Genomic DNA, 21790 nt, shown 5'->3' with positions numbered 1-21790 from the left:
TGAAAAACTAATTTTATTTTTTAATTAAAAGCATTAATAGTTCCAAGTAAGGGTTTCAGCTTGATGGTAACTGGAAAAAAAAAAAAAAAAAAAGAGGCAAGAGAAATGTAAAAAGCAATCATTTATATCTATTTAAATGATTTAATATTTCTGTACTGAGGGCAGCACTTTGTGTTTGAGGAGTGTGTTTATCTGTGAAGGAGAAGGAAGGCAAGGAGAGAAATGCAATGAGTGTCAGGTATCCTGACCAAACCTGAGTCCCTCGGTGTTGCAGGAAGGTCAGACCCTTTCAGCATTGTACTGTTGTGTCAAAATACGTCAACAAGCCATCACATTGCAGGAAGAAGAATGACCTTTCAGTTCTTTATGTTTGGGCTGCCGATGGAGCTTTGGATGTGGGGTATGCATGAATGGTTTTCCTAGCTGCTTGACAAATGCAACTCCCAAGGTTTCTTTCAAGTGTGATTGTTAAAAGCCCTAGGTTCGTACATTTTGGTACAACTTTCTAAACCCACATAACTCATGGTAGAAACTGATGTGAGGTTAACTATCAATACCCTGAATAATCAGATTCAGTGCAACCAGACTAAAATTACTTTATAAATGTTCAAATGCAAGAGATGAAGGGTGGGAGTCGGTAAATTTAGAAATAATTTAATTTGCTATGAGTCATAATTATTGTTAATCAGTTCTCTAAACTTTATTATGATGTCATGTCACAAGTGTCTTCTTTCCCTGTTTATAAGAGGCATTTTTCTATTCTCTCCCTCTGAGAAAAACCACTTAATCTCTTTCTACCATGGATGATCCCTAAATCAAACTATCTCTGACCCATCACTCACATTCCTATCCCACAGCCCAGTTGCCTTTGGACATCTCTAAACATCCCAACTGAAGTTATTGCTAACCTACATTATTTTCTATTCCCAATTCTTTAATAGCATCATTATTTTGCCACCACCAATATTAAAACCTCAAAATTATCTCTATTCCAAACCACTTAATACAGCAACACTTTTACTGATGTATTGAATGTTGGCATTACTTGACAAATTCTGTGAATCCTGTCTTTATAATCTCTACAAGTCTATATGGTCCCCTTCCATTTCCACTACTACCACTATAATTTGGGAATTAATGGATTATTTCAATATGGATGACTAATAGCAATAGTGTCCCTATTTCCAAATTCTTGTTTCTATTCAATCTAAGCACTGCTACCAGAATATCCATCCTAAAGTTAGGTCCTAATCATGTCACTCTTCTATTCAAAAAACTCCACTGGCTTTCTAGCTCTGTGACCTTGATTTGGGCACTTAACCTCTTCATAGCTCAACTTTCTCATATGAAATAGAGATAAAATACTAGCATTTACCTCATAGGATTGTTATGTGGATTAGAGTGGAAAATACATGTAAGTGCTTAAACCAGCACCTTGAACATAATTGGTGTTCAGTGTTAGCTGTTATTATGATCAATGTACATCTTTGTTTCCCTATTAGTTTGAATTAAATTCACTGAAGGCAAGATTAAGTTTTGCTCACCTTTGTATGCTCTGAAATATATAATATGCTATTTCTACATAGAAGTAACTTATTAAACATCAGCTGAATTTAACTGTATATCTATGCCACTACTGATGGGCCAGTTTGCTAGAACTTGTTGCATTAGGAATACGGCAGGCCAGGCATGGTGGCCCATGCCTATAGTCTCAGCACTTTGGGAGACAGAGGTGGGAAGATCGCCTGAGACCAGGAGTTCAAGGTTGCAGTGAGCTACGAGTGCACCACTTCATTCTAGCCTGGCTGACAAAGTGAAGCCTTGTCTCTAAAATAAAAAATAAATAAAAGAAATATGAAGTAGTAAAAAATACTTCACATTAAACCAATGAAAGGTAATTAGGGCTCATCAAATATTTTAATCCAGTGTTGAGTTCAATATGGCTTTATATACCTGCCATTAGCACACAACCAATGACTTCATTTTTAATACCTTCTTAATCAATATGGAGTACTCTTAAAATACTGCAGCTGGTTATCAAAGATGACTAAAATAGCCTCCTATTTATATGAGTTGATGAATCCTAAAAAAAAATCCTCTTTACTAAATAAAAAAAATTGGCTTTAGTTTTTAACTTATGATCACTTGGAATGAAATACCAGCTATAAGATTAAATTTAAAATGGGAGGTGGTGGTAATGGTTAGCAAGCTGCCAGCAACAAATGGGAAGGAAACAGCAAAAGGGAATATATAAAGAGAAGCAAGAAAGGGTTAACAAGACAATTTGCTAGTACAATCCTGTGTGAGAAAAGGTGACCAAAACACAAGAAATATCTCAATGTCAGGGATTCAGATAGAAAAGGAAGAAAATTAAGAGAATAGAATTCACACAGATCTTAAGAGTAGATTGGAAGAATGTAAGGGAGAGAGAAAAACACACACACACACACACACACACACACACACACACGTGAATGTAATTGACTTGTGTTAATGAATAAAGGGAATTCATAGGAGAAATTTAATTTTTATAAGAATTTGACTTCCAGAGTCAATTAGAAATTAGAATGAAAGAATGTTCACCATTGCCATTATGTATCCATGAAGATTTCTGTTTTATGAGAAGAGTACGAGACATGCGAATTGCATTCATGACTCATTTTCCATATTCCACATATGTGAGAAGAGAATGAGCATAGGCAAACCAGGGCAATGTAGCCTCATCACTTATACATTATCCATTCCAGGAGATACCTGAATGATACCAAACATCAGAAGATGCTTGGAAATGGGAACATATGCTCCTTAAAGGCAGAGGAAATGAAAAAGCATAGCTGCTGTGAACAGGGCTCTGTCTCACCAAAATATGGCCTGCTTTATTTTAATCCAAGAGGCATAAGAAGCCCTGAGTGCTACCAGTAGATAACCAAAGAAAGCTGCTTTCTAACAACCGTATGCTTATTATAATCCTTGGCCTTGAACATATTAAAGACTGCCCTTTTGCTGGGCATAAAGTTGTAAATGAAAAATCCCATTCCAACTCTCAGAAGCCTGAGGGAAAGAGAGGTAGAATATATGGATGTCTGAGAGAGAGAGAGAGAGAGAGAGAGAGAGATCTCAAAAGAAAGTAACCTGAAGGACTGCACAGTACTCTCTTTCATGATGACAATGAAGTCTATAAGTTAAATGGATTTAATAAAGATACAAAGGTTAAGATTACAAGGTTAATTTTAAGACAAACTGGTTTACACAAATCTGTTAAACTATGTGTTAAAATCATAATTGAAAGTCTCCTACTTGGAACCAAGTTAGGGTAACAAAGACTGGATTAGCTCTCTGTTCAAAGTTAAAAAACAAAATAGATGACATAACAGTTTTTAAACACTAGACATCAAGCAATGAAGAACTGTAATCCCAGAGTGATGGGATTACAAAGAGTGAGCCATTTGATTGGCCCAGCTTAATAGAGTTTCCAAGCTGTGATGTCCAAATGGTGAGCCCAGGTGAAGTCCAGCAGTCTCCCTGAATTGAGGAATTGTAGCTAGAAGAATGGAAAGCCAAGGCAACTAGAGTTTAAAGGGCAGAATATCAGCAGGAGAAAGCTGCCCACAGAGACAGACAGACAGACAGACAGAGAGACAGAGAGAGAGAGAGAGAGAGAAATTCCAGGAACCTAAGTAGGTCTCCCTCAAGTATTCAGAAGAGTTCTGATAAGTGCATATATGTAAAGACACAGAAAACTTGAATGACATAAACAACCAGTTTGACCTAATTGACATTTATAAGACACTCCAAAAACAAAAGTGGAATAGTTTCAAGTGTACATAGAAAATTTACAGAGATAACCACAGTCTGAGCCATAACATAAATCTCAATACATTTAAAAGAATTCAGATTTGTTCTCTGATCTCAGTGCAATTAAATTAGAAACCAAACAGAAGATATCTGAAAATTTCTCAAATATTTCAAAACAAAACAGCATACTTCAAAATAAGTGTGGGTCAAAGAAGAAATCAAAAGTAGAAAGTATGTGGAACCAAATAAAAATGAAAATGCAATATGTAAATATTTGTGAGATACGGCCACAACAGTGCTCAGAAGTAAATTTATTGCATTAAAATGTCTACATTGGAATAGACAAATGGGATCTAATTAAACTAAAGAGCTTCTGCACAGCAAAACAAACTACCATCAGAGTGAACAGGCAGCCTACAGAATGGGAGAAAATTTTTGCAATCTACCCATCTGACAAAGGGCTAATACCCAGAATCTACAAAGAACTCAAACAAATTTACGAGAAAAAAACAACCTCATCAAAAAGTGGGCAAAGGATATGAACAGACATTTCTCAAAAGAAGACATCTATGTGGCCAACAGACACATGAAAAAATGCTCATCATCACTGGTCATCATAGAAATGCAAATCAAAACCACAATGAGACACCATCTCATGCCACGTAGATGGCAAGCATTAAAAAGTCAGGAAACAACAGATGCTGGAGAGGATGTGCAGAAATAGGAATGCTTTTACACTGTTGGTGGAAGTGTAAATTAGTTCAACCATTGTGGAAGACAGTATGGCGATCCCTCAACGATCTAGAACTGGAAATACCATTTGACCCAGCCATCCCGTTACTGGGTATATACCCAAAGGGTTATAAATCATGCTACTATAAGGACACATGCACACGTATGTTTATTGCGGCACTATTCACAATAGCAAAGACTTGGAACCAACCCAAATGTCCATCAATGATAGACTGGATTAAGAAAATGTGGCACATATACACCATAGAATACTATGTAGCTACAAAGAAGGATGAGTTCATTTCCTTTCCAGGGACATGGATGAAGCTGGAAACCATCATTCTCAGCAAACTATCACAAGGACAGAAAACCAAACACTACATATTCTCACCCATAGGTGGGAACTGAACAATGGGATCACTTGGACACAGGGTGGGGAATATCACACTCTGGGGCCTGTCATAGGGTCGGGGGAGGGAGGAGGGATAGCATTAGGAGAAATACCTAATATAAATGAAGAGTTGATGGGTGCAGCACACCAACATGGCACATGTATACCTATGTATCAAACCTGCATGTTGTGCACATGTACCCTAGAACTTAAAGTATAATTTAAAAAATCATAATAAATAAATAATAAATAAATAGATAAATAATAAATAAATAAATAAAATGTCTATATTGGAAAAAAAATGAATTAAAATCAACAACTTCAGTTTTCCACCTTAGGAAACTAGAAAAAGAAGAGCAAACTAAACAGAAATTAATACACAAAAAGAAAATAATGTATGATTACACACCAATGAAAGAGAAAAAAGAAAATCAATATTTTAAAAAAAAACAAATTAAAAAATGGTTCATTTAGAAGAACAATAAAATGGATAAACCTCTAGGCAGATTGATCTAGAAAAGAAGACACAATTATCAATATCAGGAATTAGAAAGGAGACATATCTACAGACATTGAAAGATAATAAGGGAATATTTTCAACAAGATTATGCCAAAACATTCTGCAACTTAGATTAAATGGACAAACACTTTGAAAGACTCAAAGTGCCAAAGCTCATTCAAGAAAAAAAAGGCATAACCTGAATGTCTTATAACTACTAAGAAATCGATTTTATAGTTAAAAATCTTTCACCAAAAAAATACCACAGGTCCAGATGCTTTGACTGGGGAATCTCACCAAAAATTTAAGGAAGAAATAGTAGCAATTCTGTGCCAACTTTTCAAAAAAATTAAAGAGGAGGAAATGCCTCCCAACCCATACTAAGAGGCCAGCATTACTCTAATACCAATACCAGATAAATACTTTAGAAGGAAAAATAAAACATGAACCTGTATCACTCATAAACATAGATGCAAAAATTCCTAACAGATTTTAACAAATCAAATCCAGCAAAATATAAAAAGTGTATTGCTTCATAATCAAATGCAGTTTATCTCAGGAAGGCAAGGTTGGTATAACATTAAAATATCAATCAGTATTAATTCACTATATTGACTAATTTAAGAAACTTATATGATCATTGTAATAGATGCAGAAACAGCATTTGACAAAAATCCAACACCAATTTTTGATAAAAACTTGTAGCAAACTGGGACTAGAAGGGAGTTTCTTCAACCTGATAAAGGGTGTCTACAAAAACCTATAGCTAACATCAGTCTTTTCTATTTATTTTAGAGACAGAGTCTCACTCTACTGCCCATGCTAGTGTGCAGTGTGGTATGATCATGGCTCACTGCAGCCTCAAATTCCTGGGCTCAAGTGATCCTCCCATCTCAGATTTCTGAGTAGCTAGGACTACAAGTGTGTGCCACCATACCTGGCTAATTTTTTTTTAAATAGAAACAGGGTCTCACTATGTTGCCCAGGCTGGTCTTGAGCCCCTGGCCTCAAGAGATTCTCCTGCACTGGTCTCCCAAAGTGCTGGGATTACAGGCTTAAGTCACTTGTGCTCACCCCTAACATCATTCTTAATGGTGAAAAGATCTAAAATCTTTCTTCTAAGATCAGCAGTGAGGCAACAATGTCCATTCTTACCATTCACTTTTGTATGAAGCAAAAGCAAAAAAAAAAAAAAAAAGCATACAAATTGAAAGTGAAGTAAAATAGTCTTTATAAGCAACATAGTTGTCTATGTAGAAAATCCTATCACTTCCACCAATGATGTAAACTATTAATAAATGGGTTTTATTGCCGTATAGAAAATCAAAATACAAAATCAATTGTATTCCTCTATAGTAGCAATGAACAAATGGAAACAAAACTATCATTACTAATATTATTAAGAACTATGAAGTACTTACATAGCCATCATTCAATCAATACAAAAAATGTGAGATTTGTGCACTGAAAACTACAGAACAATTTCTGAGAAAAATGTTAAAAGACCTAAATAAATGGAGAGATGTCAGGTTCATGGATCAGAAGACTCAATATTATTAAGATGTTAATTCTTCCCAAATTGATCTGTAAATTCAATGTAATCCCAATCTAAATCGCAGCAGGCTTTTATAGGAATTAATAAGCTGACTCTAAAATTCATATGGTAAAAAAGATCTTGAATAGCAAAATGTAACTTTGAAAAGAATAACAAAATTGGAGGACCTACTATCTGTTTTCAAAATTATAATGTTACAGTAATCAAAACAGTGTTGAATTGGTATAGACAAACCGATGATGGAACAAACAGAGAACTCAGAAACAGGCCCACACGTATATGAACAACTGATTTTTGACAATTGTACAAAGGTAATTTAGGTGGAGAAAAAAGAGTCTTCTCAAAAAAGGGTTCTAGAACCATTTCTACATGCAAGAAGCTTATATCCAGAATACTAAAATATAAAATAAAAATGCCCTACCAAAACTCAATAATAAGAAAGCAACTCAATTGACTAATGAAGCAAAGATTTCAAGAGAAACTTTTCCAAGAAAACAGGCAGCAAATAAATATAAGAAAAGATTCTCAATATAATTTATCATTAGAAAAATGCAAATTAAAAATCACATTAACACATTTTTACACAACTATTAGGAAGCCTTGAGTTAAAAAGACTGACCATACCAAGTGATGAGGAAGATGGGAAGCAGAAGGAACTATCATAAGCTGCTGGTGGGAATATAAAATGGTATAACCACTTCAGAAAAGAGTTTAGTCATTTTGTAAAAAGGTAAAAATATTCCCACCCTATGTCCCAATCATTTCATTCCCAGGTATGAAATGATTACATTACATCTTTACTCAAGAGTAATGAAATCATGTTAATATTTTACAAAACTGTTCAGATCAGCTTTATTAGTAATAGCCAGAACTAAAAATAAGCCCAATGTCCATCAACAGGTGAATGGATAAATAAACAGTGGAACAGCCATGCTACTTAATGCCTCTCAGCAATAAAAAGATGAACTATTGGTACATTCAACATATATTATCCTGAAATAATTATGCTGAGTAAAAAAGGCTAGACCAAAAGAAGTACATGCTGCATATTTACATAAAATAGTAGAAGCAAAGTAATCAACAGTCACAGAAAGCAGATCAGTGGTTACAGAGGTGCAGGGAGAATTGAAGGGATTAGGAAAGTGGATTATAAAGAGGCATCAGGAAACCTAGGGGTGGCGGGTATGCTCACTATCTCTATCATGGTAACAATTTTATAGGTTTATATAAAACATTAAATTGTACTCTTTAAATATGAGTTTATTCTGTGTCAGTTATACCGCAATAAAGTTGTTTTTTTAAAATACAGAATATAGGCTCTTGAAGAACAGAGAACAAATGGTCCATTTTCTCCAACCACATTAAGGTGAATATCTAAAACTTGTATGCTGGAGAGGGTTGTAGTTTTAGCTTAGCAAGCCCATTAACTGACAAAGTAGCCTCTTCCAACGTATTTACCACCATGACAGACATGAAGCTGCCGGTGGAGTAGAAAGAGCATAGGTGTGGAGTTCACAAAGAGACTTGGGTTCAGGTGCTGCCTCTGCAGTTTACTGCTCAGTTCTCACTGTTAACCCCTCAAAGGCAGGGGCTGAGTCCCTACTGCCTAACACAGTGCCTGTAAATGTTTGCTGACCTGGACTTGTATTTCTTCATAAAGCAACTATTTCATGAAGACTCTGTTTGGAAGCAGATAAGCTAAGAATGCTACGGCTAGCTAGCAAGTTGAGGCTCGGTAAAGAAGAGTCTGACTTCAATGTTAGATACAGACTAACCTCATCATAGTTCTCAAACAGAACAACAACAACAAAAATCCCAGAGTCCAGGCTGCACTGCACACCAATTAAAATAGGGTAAAGCCAACATCAATATTTTAAAAACAACCCCCATGTGATTTTAACACACAGTAAACTTTGAGAACCATTAAGCTAGACTCCAAGCCTTTTTAGTATCAATTTTGACCTGATCTCCATTATTCTAGAATTAGCCTCAGAAATAGACTCTGTATTCTTGGGTTCTTGACAATAACTGTACTCCCGATATTGGGAAACTCTCATTTATTTTTCCCTTACCCTCTCTGGATGATCATAATGGTGTGTTTCCATTCCTAGAACGGCCACTCAATCCTTTGCTTGTTGGTTTGGTTTGGTGTAAGATTTCTGAGCTATACATGACTCAGATTAACTTTGTCATAGTGGGTGTCAACACGAAGTCATCCTCTCAACAATTCTCTGGTCCCCTGGATTTGTGAAACTGGTCAATATACCCCTCTTGTAAAAATCTTACATATGCTTGAAAAGAGTAATCATTTAGATGTCTTTCTAGCCAGAGAAACTATAATTCATTGACATTCCCTTATAGATCTGTTTTCTTTGATTTAAGTCATTCTAGTTTCTCAACAATTGTCTCCTTATTACGAATATCACTCTAAAGGCCTAAGATAACATTTCTATACTTTGCTCAGTTTTGTTAAAACCAATGAATGATGGCAGAAAATATGAATTCCTCACTTAGAAAAGTCTTGTTATTCACATTCAACATGCTGAAAAAATGATACTTATCCATTATAACCATTATGAGAAGTCATTTTTCTCAAAGTACTCTATACACAGAAAACACTTCCCTCATCCTGATAAAATATTTTGAGGTTACTCCAGCTAGCAACAGTGTCAAGTATCTGTCTGGAACAATGGGACATCAATATCTCACAACCAACTCAATTTTAAGAGATGGAAAAAGCAAATCATATTTTACCCTTATCGAAGCCCCCTTCAGAGCATTTGCTAATTATTAGTCAATCTGTCACTTGTTATTGCTACTTGATAGTATACGGCAGCAGTGCTGCTTCTGAGGCTGCTGTAATTAAAGGTTTGCAAGAGCTTCCATTGCTAAGGCACATACTCCAACTTAAGACAGATGTGATCAGCCTTGTTTTTAACAAGACCGAAATAACTGGAAATCTGTGATTTGGCTAATTGCAGGGTTCCTGAAAGTATCTTAATACAGGAAAAACTTTGGCCATGCTCTGAAAAATATCTTCCTTAACTCTAACTGGTTGGCATTCCCATTCTAAATGCCTCTCCTCTCAAGCTATCACAAACCAGAGAAAGCAACTGCCAGACCATTGAGTAAATAACTGATCTTTAAAAAATACTTAGAGGTATGAACTAAAGTCAAATCAATTCTGTGGCAGAAGGTATTAGCTTAGCATTGCCTTCAGGAGAGTAGACTCTCTGGAGCCAAAGGTTCAAAAATCTGACAGATAGAACTCAGCTCTTAATCGTTTCTGTGGTACATAAATGTGATCAAGACCATATTTCCTCTGGTGCTCATCTCGCCTCCTATCCTAACATCAGAACAAGAAATGGCTTTCAAAGATCTATGCACTTGCTTCATTTAATACTGTCCTTTAGAGCCAATCAAGAGAGGTCCATGTCCTGCACCCAAGCTTTAGGTAACTCTGCTCTGGCCCCTGTCTAGTTATATCTGAATCCATGAAGTAACGAGTTTATGGGGCCAAGGAAACATCCCCATCTGACACCTGTTCCCTCAACCAGTTTCTAGGCCACATTCCAGGTATCAGTGACCTCAGAACTTCCTGATCTTATAGCCCCAAGACCATTCCCAGGGCCTGGAGGGCCCTTTCTCTCAGGTTCATTCACCTGATAAGAGGGCAGACAACCAGAGTGTGCAACTCTGGCCTGAGAGCAGTGGTTTATGGGAATGTACGTGGAGCTTGGATATGCAGGCTGGGCATGCGCTTGACACCTTTCCAGGTGTAGGATGGAGCTGAGGGTGGGAAGAAAAGGAAGGCAGGCTGTGCAGTGGGACCACCTCTCCCTGCACTGACACACGGAGCCTGGAAATCCAAGGAATCTAGGAATTCTTATGCAAATCTAAACTTTCAGCTCTTCATGTAGAATAGAATATATTTTATTTAAGGTCTGTTAACTTAATATGTAACTTTACAAATTTAGACACATAGTGTATAAGGCTCCATTTGTACTCTTGCTCCAGGCCCAGTTTCATGCAACCCTTAAAGAAACTAGAGTTTATCCTCTGCTTAGAATTTTCACGGTATTCTATGTCAAATTTCAAATGAGAGAACTGTCTGAAGTTTTGGGAAAGCAACCGACCAACATAAGATTATACATATTTATCTAAAAACCTTTATAAAGTGCATTTGTCATTTAGTTCTCAGTTATTTTCTGTTTTTAAAAATCTTTATGTTAAATACATTTATGCTCTATTTCATGAAATAGGATTGCAAAAGTCTACACATTTGAAAAGTGCATAAAAGTTTTTCAGAAAAATCAGGCATTTTCCTCACTATCCTTCGAGTTGAATTCTCAAAGAAAAAAATTTGATTGTACTATGGCTTAATGTCACAATGCCTGACAAATTCCTCAATGGCCGATTCAAAACATTATTGTCTGTCAGACATCAGTAAATACAATCAATAAATATCTACTATCACCTACTATATGCCAGATTCTGGACAACCAAAGATGGATAAAACCAGTAGATAAGATGGAACTCAACATTAATTGGAGGAGGTTGACAAGTAAACAAGCGATGACAATGTTTAATAGATGTTACGAAATTATTAGCAAAACATAGGAGGCGCATCAAACCCAATCCTAGAATGCAGGAAGGTTTCTCAAAGAGATGTCAGCCAAGCTTAGTGCTGAAATTAGCTGAGTAGTTTATGTGGCAAAGAAGGCAATTAAAAATGTCTAGTCGGAAGACTTCTAAACTTCATCAGTGGTATACAGAAAAACAGGCAGAGGGGAACTAATATTTTTTTGACTGCCAGGCACTGTGAAAGTGCTTTGCATATATTAAATAACTGATCTTCAGAGTAATAGGGCAAAAAAGGTTTCACTCAGTCCATTTTATTGAGGAGAAAACACAGTAAGTTGCTCCCAGTCATGGGACCAGAAAGTGGCATACTCTGGATTCAAACCCAATATTCCTCCCATTACTTCAAGGATCACTAAATTGAAAAAACAAATTTTGCCCCATTTGTTCCAGCCAAGAAGCTTAGATTTTCTTTGAGAGAAGCAGAGAGGTATATCAACAAAGTGCACTTTGGTTTTAAAGAGATGTCTCTAATGAGAACGTGCCAGAATGTGACTGGAATGGCAGATGGAGGGGCTGAAACTTGCAGTTGCAATTTCCATGTTCTTGATCAGTGGTTGTTGGTCACTGTTCATGTGCTTTATAGCATATGGCCCTTTCTCTGTCATTTAAGGTCACTCAATATTTTCATTCAAACTGACCCACTTTATCTCAAACCACCAAAAGTAAGGACAACGTGTCTATCCCTGCCTCTTTGAAAGGTCACACATTAGAGACCATATATGTAATCTGACCTTAGACTGGTAGAATTGGTTTCTTTCTTTACAAGTCATCATCTCAGTATAAAAGTATACTTAGTAATAGATGCCAAATTGTCAAAGAACTCACCTTTTGATTAGAGAAATAGGATTAGAAGACTTTTTGTGTGTTGATTTCATAAGGAAATGTATTTTGTGGTAGCCTTATATAATTTGGGGTTATATTTATGGTCCAAATGCTTCCCAGAGGCATTCTTTATCTCCTTTAACTCTGTAGAAGTAGAGACTACAGAGTTTTGAGTAGTTGTTTAACCAAGGTTCATAACTGGGACTTGGGATGGAGATGTGTTTGTAGGAATGGTTGCTTATGTTCTTTACTCAATAGCACTGATTTTGGGGAAGATGACTACATTGTAAAATTTAAATGTTTTCAAGGTTAGTTAAGCTGAGTAAGAGTATCAATTTACTATAAAAGAAAACTCTTATAGAAATGTTAATCTAAAAATTGCTGGCTCTGTAGTTATTTGTGTGGGAAATGGATTTATATAAAAGCATTAGTCTAGGCCAGGCTCACGCCTGTGATCCCAGCACTTTGGGAGACCAAGGAAGGTGGATCATGTGGTCAGGAGTTCGAGACCAGACTGACCAACATGGTAAAACCCCCTCTCTACTAAAAACACAAAAATTAGCCGGGGGTGGTGGCAGGCACCTGTAATCCCAGCTACTTGGGAGGCTGAGGCAGGAGAATCACTTGAACCCGGGAGGCGGAGGTTTCAGTGAGCCGATATCGCACCACTGCACTCCACCCTGGATGACAGAGTGAGACTCCATCTCAAACAAACAAACAAACAAACAAAAGCATTAGTCTATAAATAGTAATTGAACAGTCTTATTGTAAAATCCAATCTTTAATCTGAAAATAGTGGGACAATTAGGTAATATTGGTTTTTATATAAACTAGAGGCTTATCACACGAATAAAGCAAAAAGCCCTATTTCTAACCAATAGCCTCCTTGAAAGGCTACCTACAGGTGGGAGAGAATTTCTTCCAATTCTGAAGAACTTTACAAGCTGCTAAAGTTATATGCTGAAGAACTTTAGCAATTGCTAATATACATGAGTTGTGTTGAGGCAAAATACGAGAAGAGGAGGATCCCATACATTCACAAATGGGGTAAGTTCTCCTTCTGTCAAAATACTCCATCACCAGTCAGCTTGTATCATTATCATATGTTACAAATTTTATATATAAGTAAATACCCCAAAGTTCCATTTCAAACCTGGGCACTAAATGTTCCTTTTTGAACTTGCATTTCTTGGCCTCTCTGCAGACCTTTGGTAACATCAGTGACTTCTGTGACATTTACTCCTTAAATGATCTGGACCATTTAAAACCAAGGCTAACATTCCCGTATCACACATCATGCCCTAAATGAATTATGCTCACTTAGCCAGTATATATTCAAACAATGTGCTCAGGGAATGTAAATCAATAGTAGTCTAAGTAAAACATCACCAGAAGGGTAAAAGTAGAATGCAACAAAGTGATATAAAATCCAAAGGAAATTGTATTAAATTATCTATCACACAGACATCCACCAGGCATGTCAATAATCCCTAAATCTATCATCCAGGCGACTAGATTATTTAATCAGCCTCTAAATGGTGAATGTTAAGTACACAGTAGGTACTCAATAAATAATTGAGTTGTTTTAGAAGAAAGATAATAATTTGGAATTTTGAAGTAAGCTCTAGTATTTGGGATTTGGTTTGTAATTGTTCCTTAGAAAAGATATGACTGGTACCAAAGCTGGGGAAACAGTCTACCTCCCTACTGCTTGAGCTTATCAGCTTTTTTTAAAATACTTCAGCAACCTAAACTTATGCAATTTGATTTTCCTGTCATTGCTTTCCCTATACTACCAAAAATGATGCTTTCTTTACTATTTCAAACTCATCATAAAATTGCTAAAAATCTAAAATTCAATTTGCCACATTACTGCTAATTTGAATAATGGCTGAATAAAACACAGGAAACGCTGAAACAGCATTGATTTCTAAAACATTTTGCACTTTCCTCCTCCATCCCTGTAAAGTAAAGCTCGGATGCCACGCACAATTACACAAGAAAATCAAGAAAGCTATTACATTCAGCATTTTGTCATGATCATTGTTACCATGGCAAAAAGTGGGCTTAGTTTAGCACAGCTGCCACAGGCGAGGTCCACTGGCCTTTTGTAAAGCTGAGTAACAATATAATGCCAAATTCTGTAGCTGGTCACTGTTTTTACCCTAGGACAAGGCTATTACCCACAGATGCTACTGTCTCATTCCTTAAGGATCTGAGCCAATGTCATTTTATTATTGTATTCTTACTGTTGGCTGGCATTCCTGTTCTAAGGGGGAAAAAACATGTAGTGTGAACACGGGACTGCAATAATAGAAAAAGCCAAAGTTTGGAAGGTTGTATTGTAAATGACAATAGGGTTGTGCTGGAAATCACACAGATTTGGGAGTGAGAGATAAATGCAGCCCCATGATAACTAGCTCTACAGCACATCATTTTCTCTGACTATCAGCTTAGTTATCTGTAAAATGGGGACAAAAGTAACTTCCCGGACATGTGGTAGATAAACAGTAAAATAAGACCCTCCCACTCCTTTCTTAACGCTGAGATTTCCATGTCTTTGGGAACGTTAATATGAGTTGGTAGGTAAACTATTCTCTATTCTTGGAAGGGGTATCATTTCCGTCTTTCATATCATTTGGATACTTTCCTCAGAGAGCTGAGGATAAATTATTTTAAGGTCTGAGTAAGCATAAATTTCACATCAAAAGGATAAAAGTTCAGTGTCAATACTGTAATATACACCACATCTTATTATCTGTATTTTAAGTGACACCAATATTATTATAAAATGAATGAAAAATGGAATATATACTAATTTTGACCTTATGCATAGATTTTTAGTTTTAAAAAATGAAGCAACATTATGAAAGCAGAGAAGTTTAAATTATCTGAAATGAATACATTAATCAAAACTCTGTATTTACTAGAAACAAAGGCTACTAGCATTTTTACCAGCTAAACAAAATATTTTTTTCTAATGAGATTTCAGCTGAGTATCGTTTATCTTAAAAGAAAAATAATGAGACCTTACCTATTCCAGTAGCTCCAGAACTGGTCATGCAGGTAGGCATGGTGGCTACATTCATCACCAAATGAGGCTTTGCTTTCAATCCAGTGAATTATGTGCCCTTCTACAGCTAAGGGACAAAGCATTACTAATATACGGAGAAGGGAGGGGAAGATTGAAAATTCTGAACTCTGTACAGGCCTCTCTATGCTTCACATTAATGAGCACAGGCTTAGCCCTTACCATCATCTATAAATGTAATTACAAAACAACACACTGTATATGTTCATTACAAAGAACATTTATGTGACAATCGTATCCCTTTGATTTTCATTATATTCTTCAAAACTCCCTTTCCTAGTTCTCAGACTGCCTGTATAACTCGACAAGTGCCATGTCAAGCAGACCAAAATAAGTCTGGCTTTTCAAGAGATCTATGTTTAAGGAATTTGAAATTTAGAGAAATAAGTTGAAAATGACAACCAAAATATCTTTAGAAAACATGTCTATTTCTCAATATATCAAAAGATTTTAAGACAGATTTCTTCTGAACCTATTATTTTCTGCCGTTTAAAAGTAGTATTTTCCAATTATCCACCCATTTATAATATTATAAAGCTAATATTAACATAAAAAATTAAAAAATACATCCCTTTTCTCTAAAAACAAACGCATAACAGAGTTAAAGAACTTACCAACTGGTACTTGTAAAATGAAGTCTGGTGTTTTGTCATAACCCTTTGCACGAAGCTGATCTTCATCTACAGGAAGAACAAACACTATTTACTTAAAACACTATTCAATTAACAAGATAGGAATATATTTGTTTTTATTTCTTAAATATGTATAAAAATTACTACTGTAGTCATACATATCTTTTTTCTGCATGCAGTGCTGTGTCAGAAATAATGAACTTTCTGAACAACCCTGAAGCATAAATATGCTTCAGATATGCTTCTTTCATTTTTTCCGCATGTTTTCGTTATTATAAACATCACGAGTTCAAGCTGTCATATACTACCTTTTTTGTAATTGAAAGTACTCAAAATAAGGTAATATACTTACTGATTTAAAATAAAGGCTTTCACCGCTGTGAAAATTACAAATGTTATCAGCCAGTATTGAAAATTTATAGTAAAGGGGCAAGCACAGTGGCCTTTACAGTTATGAAAAAATGCCTTCAGTAAAGCAATTACGAAAGTTTAGTTTCAATTAGTGAAACTATTCCCACACACAAGAAAGAGACAAGGACAATGAGATCGCCATAAAGAATTAGTTATCCTGCTTAATTCCTTTGGTATGCTATTGTTTCTGGCATTTACCTGAGTTTTATAACAATATGTAACTCTGAAAAGCAATTTTAAGGCTTTAAGATTTTTTTTCCTAAGTCTGTTCAATTTCTTAGTCCCCTGTAAATATCAATGATCTATTCAGAAGGAAAGAAAGCAGGAAAACAGGAAGCTTGACAAAGTTGGGAAAAACTAGAAAGGTGATTGTTAAAAAAAAAAAAAAAAAAAAAAAAATCCACCAATATTTTCTAAATGCTGTCCTTGACTTCTAATGGCAGTACAATGTGATTTCTGAAATGGGGAGTTCTCCATTAGATTTTGGAGTGACCTGGTCATTCAATTCCAGACATGGCTTTCTGTCTTCACCCAACCTCAACTAATGGCCCGACCAAGTAACAAGGAAGGCTGTGTGGTCTCTTAACACCTACTGGGCTGTTGACATTGTCATGCATCCCATTCGCCTTCCTGCATCACCTTTGATTAAAATTAATGGCCCATTCCCAGTGTTGGGTAGCTTATTTCCAATCCATTTGTCAGCCCAAGACAGTGGTTTCATGGCCAATGTTCAGAAACTCTGTTTTAGAACACTCTTGTGCACATCTTGAAAGGTCAGCATTTTAAATGTAAATAACCTTTTAATGACAAGACACATATTTAAAGTAGACATTTAAGTTAAATTTTGTTAAAAGTCAATATCCTTAAGCTGTCTAGATTTTGAAGGATTGGTGCCAGTATTCAGAACAATCTCCCCTCCTTGAAATATAAAAAATCTCAAGTTAATTATTGAGATAAAGAAATACAGATTGAAATAATATGACTTTAAAAACAAGAGAATTTGGAAAGTGAGCTATAGATGAAGAAGACTGGACAAGTTTCTGTTCTGTAACTATACTCTGACCACAATGAGAATATTTAATTAAAATCAACTCCAGTGCCTTAAGCTGATGTTTCCGGTAGCTGATGAACAGTTTTAAAAGCAATGGTGACATTAAAAAAGATAGATTAATATTTCACTAAAACTATCCTAGCTTCATCAACCTTTTCAGATGTTAAAATCTGCTTCAGAAAGAAAAATGATTACGTTTCTGATAACAGTGCAAAACAAAATTTCAAAGGTCACCAAGCAATCCAAATGCACACATAAAAATCCCTTTAAAAGACAGATGCTGCACTCCTGTTCACTGCACCAAAATTACTAACATAATATCTACAATTTAAATTGCATGGCTGACTTAATATGAAAATTAACAATCCCAAACCTCAAAACTTAAACACAAAACATCAAGTGTGGCTGGGGATCCTTCCCATCTTTTTGTGGTGAACTTCAACAAACTACAACTGGCTTGCTCTCTCTCTTTCTCTCTCACATACACACACCCCTGTCTCTCTTTCTCCCTCCCTCTCACTCTTTCTCTCTCAACATGAAGCTGATTCAATAATAATTGTAGCCAAAGGATAGCATCTGGAAGTCTTTGTCACCATTGGTGATATTAGACTTCTAGTTTTTATAGTAAAGAGGTTATGCCAAACATGTAAAATGCTGTGTATTGGGTAATCTTCTTCCTTTAATCTATTTACTAAACTCTCACGGTCCCATCTCCTCTGTTTCAACCTTTGGCTTGCTTCCTTCATCCTAGATCTAAGAAAGGACGAGGTAACAACTTGGCAAAGTTCAGATGAAATGATGGTACCAGGGTAGGAAGCAGCATTTCGAAACAGGTGGCCTTGTTCACTGTTCTAGGCCCCAGGACACTTAATGCCCCCAAAAGATGAATGAGTAAAATACAAGTGCATGTTTAACAGTATCCATGTCTTTACAAAGCCTATCCAGACTGACAATAATTTCCTTTCTTAATTTAATTCCCTAATTATCAACAAGGCACAAAGGCACCAACTAGGCTCAAAGTTCAAGGTTTTATTGGAGAACTCTCACTGTTATCTTTCATCCTTGGTCCCAACTGTCTGTTCTACATGTTCATCTGAGGTTCATCTCAATTTTGTAAAAAAGACAGCATCTCTTTCCTTAATACTGATGGGAAAATTTTTCTTTGAAGTCAAGCTTTTTTTTTGTTTTTGTTTTTTTTGAGATGAAGTCTTGCTCTGTCACCCATGTGGGAGTGCAGTGGCGCGATCTCGTCTCACTGCAACCTTCATCTCTTCGGTTCAAGTGATTCTTCTGCCTCAGCCTTCCAAGTAGCTGGGATTACAGGTGCATGCCACTATGCCTGACTAATTTTTGTATTTTTAGTAGAGACAGGGTTTCCCCATGTTGGCCAAGCTGGTCTTAAACTCCTGACCTCAAATAATCTGCCTGCCTCGGCCTCCCAAAGTGGTGGGATTACAGGCATGAGCCACCATGCCTCGCCTCAAGTATTTTAAATAACACTGGACCTATCCACTCCTTAACATTTTAGTAGAATTCCTCCACAAAACCCAATCTGTGCCTGGTGCCATTGTTGGGTGGGCAACTCTTTTCTCTTTGGCTACTGATCTGTTGATATATATATCTCTTTTATAGTCAGTTTTACAATTTATGTTTTCCTTGAGAATCACACATTTCATACAGGCTCTTATAAAACTGCGTATGTTTGAGCCAAGTAGTTACTTATGATTCTTTGAATTTTCTAAGTGGAAACTAGATGTTTAAGTAACATAAACTGTTTCTTCAAGTTTCACTGTTTCTTCAACAGTAATATAAGAGGTTTTCTTCAAGAAAAAAATGATAAAGATTAAGAACAAAGTAAAAATAATATTAGTTAGAATGAAAAAAAGGTAATGGCAATAATATGAAATAGTACTTTTAGTATGACTTCCACAAATGGTTGGGAATCAATATGAAACCAATCTTCAAATCCTGCATATGTGTCTTATTCAGCAACTACAGTAGATACAAAGTAAGGGTCTTCTGGTTTAAGGTATATATTTAAAAACCCAATATATTTCATAACCATTAAGTTCATTAATGTCATAGTTCAAGTGCTCATTATCAAAATTAATATAGGAATATTATCACTTAAAAGCAGACCTGTTAACCTTCAGATTCACAAAACATAGATTTTTAGATAATGGGTGCCTCAGAAACTTTTCTGAACTAGTAAAATTGTAGAGATTACTAGTCCAACATTCCAATTTATACACAATATAACTGGCCTAGAGAAGTTAAATGACCAAACAAGACCTAGACCTCTCAAATCACTGCAGATACAGGATATGTGCCCATGTCAACCAAGTTGCAGTTGGTCCCAGCAGACCATATACCATTCTTAATTATGCAAATATTTAAATTTGATCAAATGTAATATTTTTAAAGTGGGGAAAAATTTATTTTCATCTTGGAAGATCTTGAAATGTAAGAGAGGAAGACTGCCATCTGTGAGCTATTTAGACAACACCTGCCTGAAAAGGAGATGAACTAGATAGTATCTTGTTTTCTAGCACTTCAATGGTCCTCTCTCCAATTTATCTTAAATAAATCAATAAAACCACATCCAAAGATGATGTTAATTTTTAAAAACAACCCAGGTCTTCATTCATTTTTAAGTTGTCAGGGCTGTCTTTAGAGGGCATTTTTTAAAAAGAAATTACAGACACATAAAGAACATTCTGAAAGTTTAATTTCTCTGGCCTTTGAATTACCCTCTTCTCCAAATGCCCAAAATATCCAAAGCAATTAAGTACTAATTACACAATTTCTTTTCTTAAAATAAAGAGCTGATTTTGAGTCAGCGAACAAAACACATCTGAAACTAGTTAACGTATACTTAAGAATCACAGGGGGACATGAGGCCTACCAAGAAAAGGTCTGAGGACTTTAAATTTGTTTTGTTTTATTAAAAGTTTTACATTTTAAAAGTATAGTCATTTCCATAAAAATCATGCAGAAATCCAGTTCACGACATCTGAAAATGAAAAGTCACATTCTGACAGGGCTTTTATCTATGAACTTGTAAAAAGTTTTCTAAAATGCTAGATTAAAATACACTGTATGATAAGAAGAATATTATTAACACCTAGTGCATCTTTACTAAATTGGGGGAGGGCAAAAAGACATGTATCAATACATATTAAAACCATATTTTTTCTACTCCAGTAACTAATTTTGTTTTATTCTGTTTTTTTTTTTTTCAAAACACTGTATCACTCAATATTTGGAGTTATGACCTTTGTTCTCTATATTTTTATGTTCTCTAAGAGTGAGTTTCACAGCCTTTTCTATACAATTTAAGAAGTTTGCAAGGTTTCAGTAATAAATATTATATGTTATGCAAACTGTGTGCAAAGGTACACAGAACAGGCATGCATTTAATGGGGAGACCAATAGCACCGATAAATGAAATCTTTAGAGAATCCAAAACTTCATTATAGCCGTTAGTTTCAACCTCTTCCCCCAAAGCCTCTTATCAAAGCCACTAATAAGGAATACAACTGACTGCTCTGACATTGTCCTTTGTTTATGTCTTTAGGGGATAATACTAGTGAAAATTGAAGTGCCTTATAGAAAAAAAAGGGGAGGTGAAGAAGCTGGGACAGTGTGGAGAGGCTAGATAGGCAACTGGTAGCTGTGGAGAGGCAGAGGACACGAATACGAGCAAAGAAAGTAAAATTCTCCTATATTTTATACCAGATCATGCTAAATCCTTTTCGTTGTAGATGAAGGGACAAATCAACGTAGTAGAATAAAAAGATACAGGACAGGTTGTAGGGAGGGTAGTAGCTGTGATGCAAGGCCAAAGGACAATTTGTTTAATCAAAACAAGTGGATTGGACAGTCACTAGAGCCCTTTCCAATTCCAAGATTCAGAGGAAAGGTTGACTGTTAGCCTTTGTCTGCCCTGGTTCTTTTTAGCTGTAGTCACTGATGTTAGAACCTCTTGCTGGGCCAGCTCCATGTGTCGCCGAACCAATCTCAATGGAGAGAGGCATACTAGCAGTTCTGAGACATAAAAAGGATCTCCTACACAGACAGATGTGCACATGGGTGAGTGTGAGCCAGTGCACACATGCACAGGACCAAAGGATTCAATTCAGCAATCACAGTAACGTGTTTGACCCC

The 21790-nt window shown here is 35.9% G+C and overlaps 1 protein-coding gene across 18 annotated transcripts in view; it reads right to left on the bottom strand.

Moving 5' to 3' along the window:
- CDIN1 (CDAN1 interacting nuclease 1) overlaps positions 1-21790 on the bottom strand; it is a 234067-nt gene that overhangs the window by 84828 nt on the left and 127449 nt on the right. For 10 of the 18 annotated variants that reach the window (XM_024349115.3, XM_009428761.5, XM_063794707.1 and 7 more), the window contains 2 exons: positions 16144-16209; positions 15473-15578 (listed from right to left, as the gene is read on the bottom strand). In XM_024349115.3, coding sequence (XP_024204883.2) covers positions 15473-15578; positions 16144-16209 — 172 coding nt within the window. Of the gene's footprint in view, positions 1-15472; positions 15597-16143; positions 16210-21790 lie in introns of all 18 variants that reach the window. The other 8 variants (XM_063794701.1, XM_063794702.1, XM_063794697.1 and 5 more) reach the window with 2 other exon arrangements.

The sequence above is a fragment of the Pan troglodytes genome, chromosome 16, assembly GCF_028858775.2.
Source record: "Pan troglodytes isolate AG18354 chromosome 16, NHGRI_mPanTro3-v2.0_pri, whole genome shotgun sequence".
NCBI classification, from domain to species: domain Eukaryota; kingdom Metazoa; phylum Chordata; class Mammalia; order Primates; family Hominidae; genus Pan; species Pan troglodytes.
This window is presented reverse-complemented; position numbering and strand designations above follow the sequence as displayed.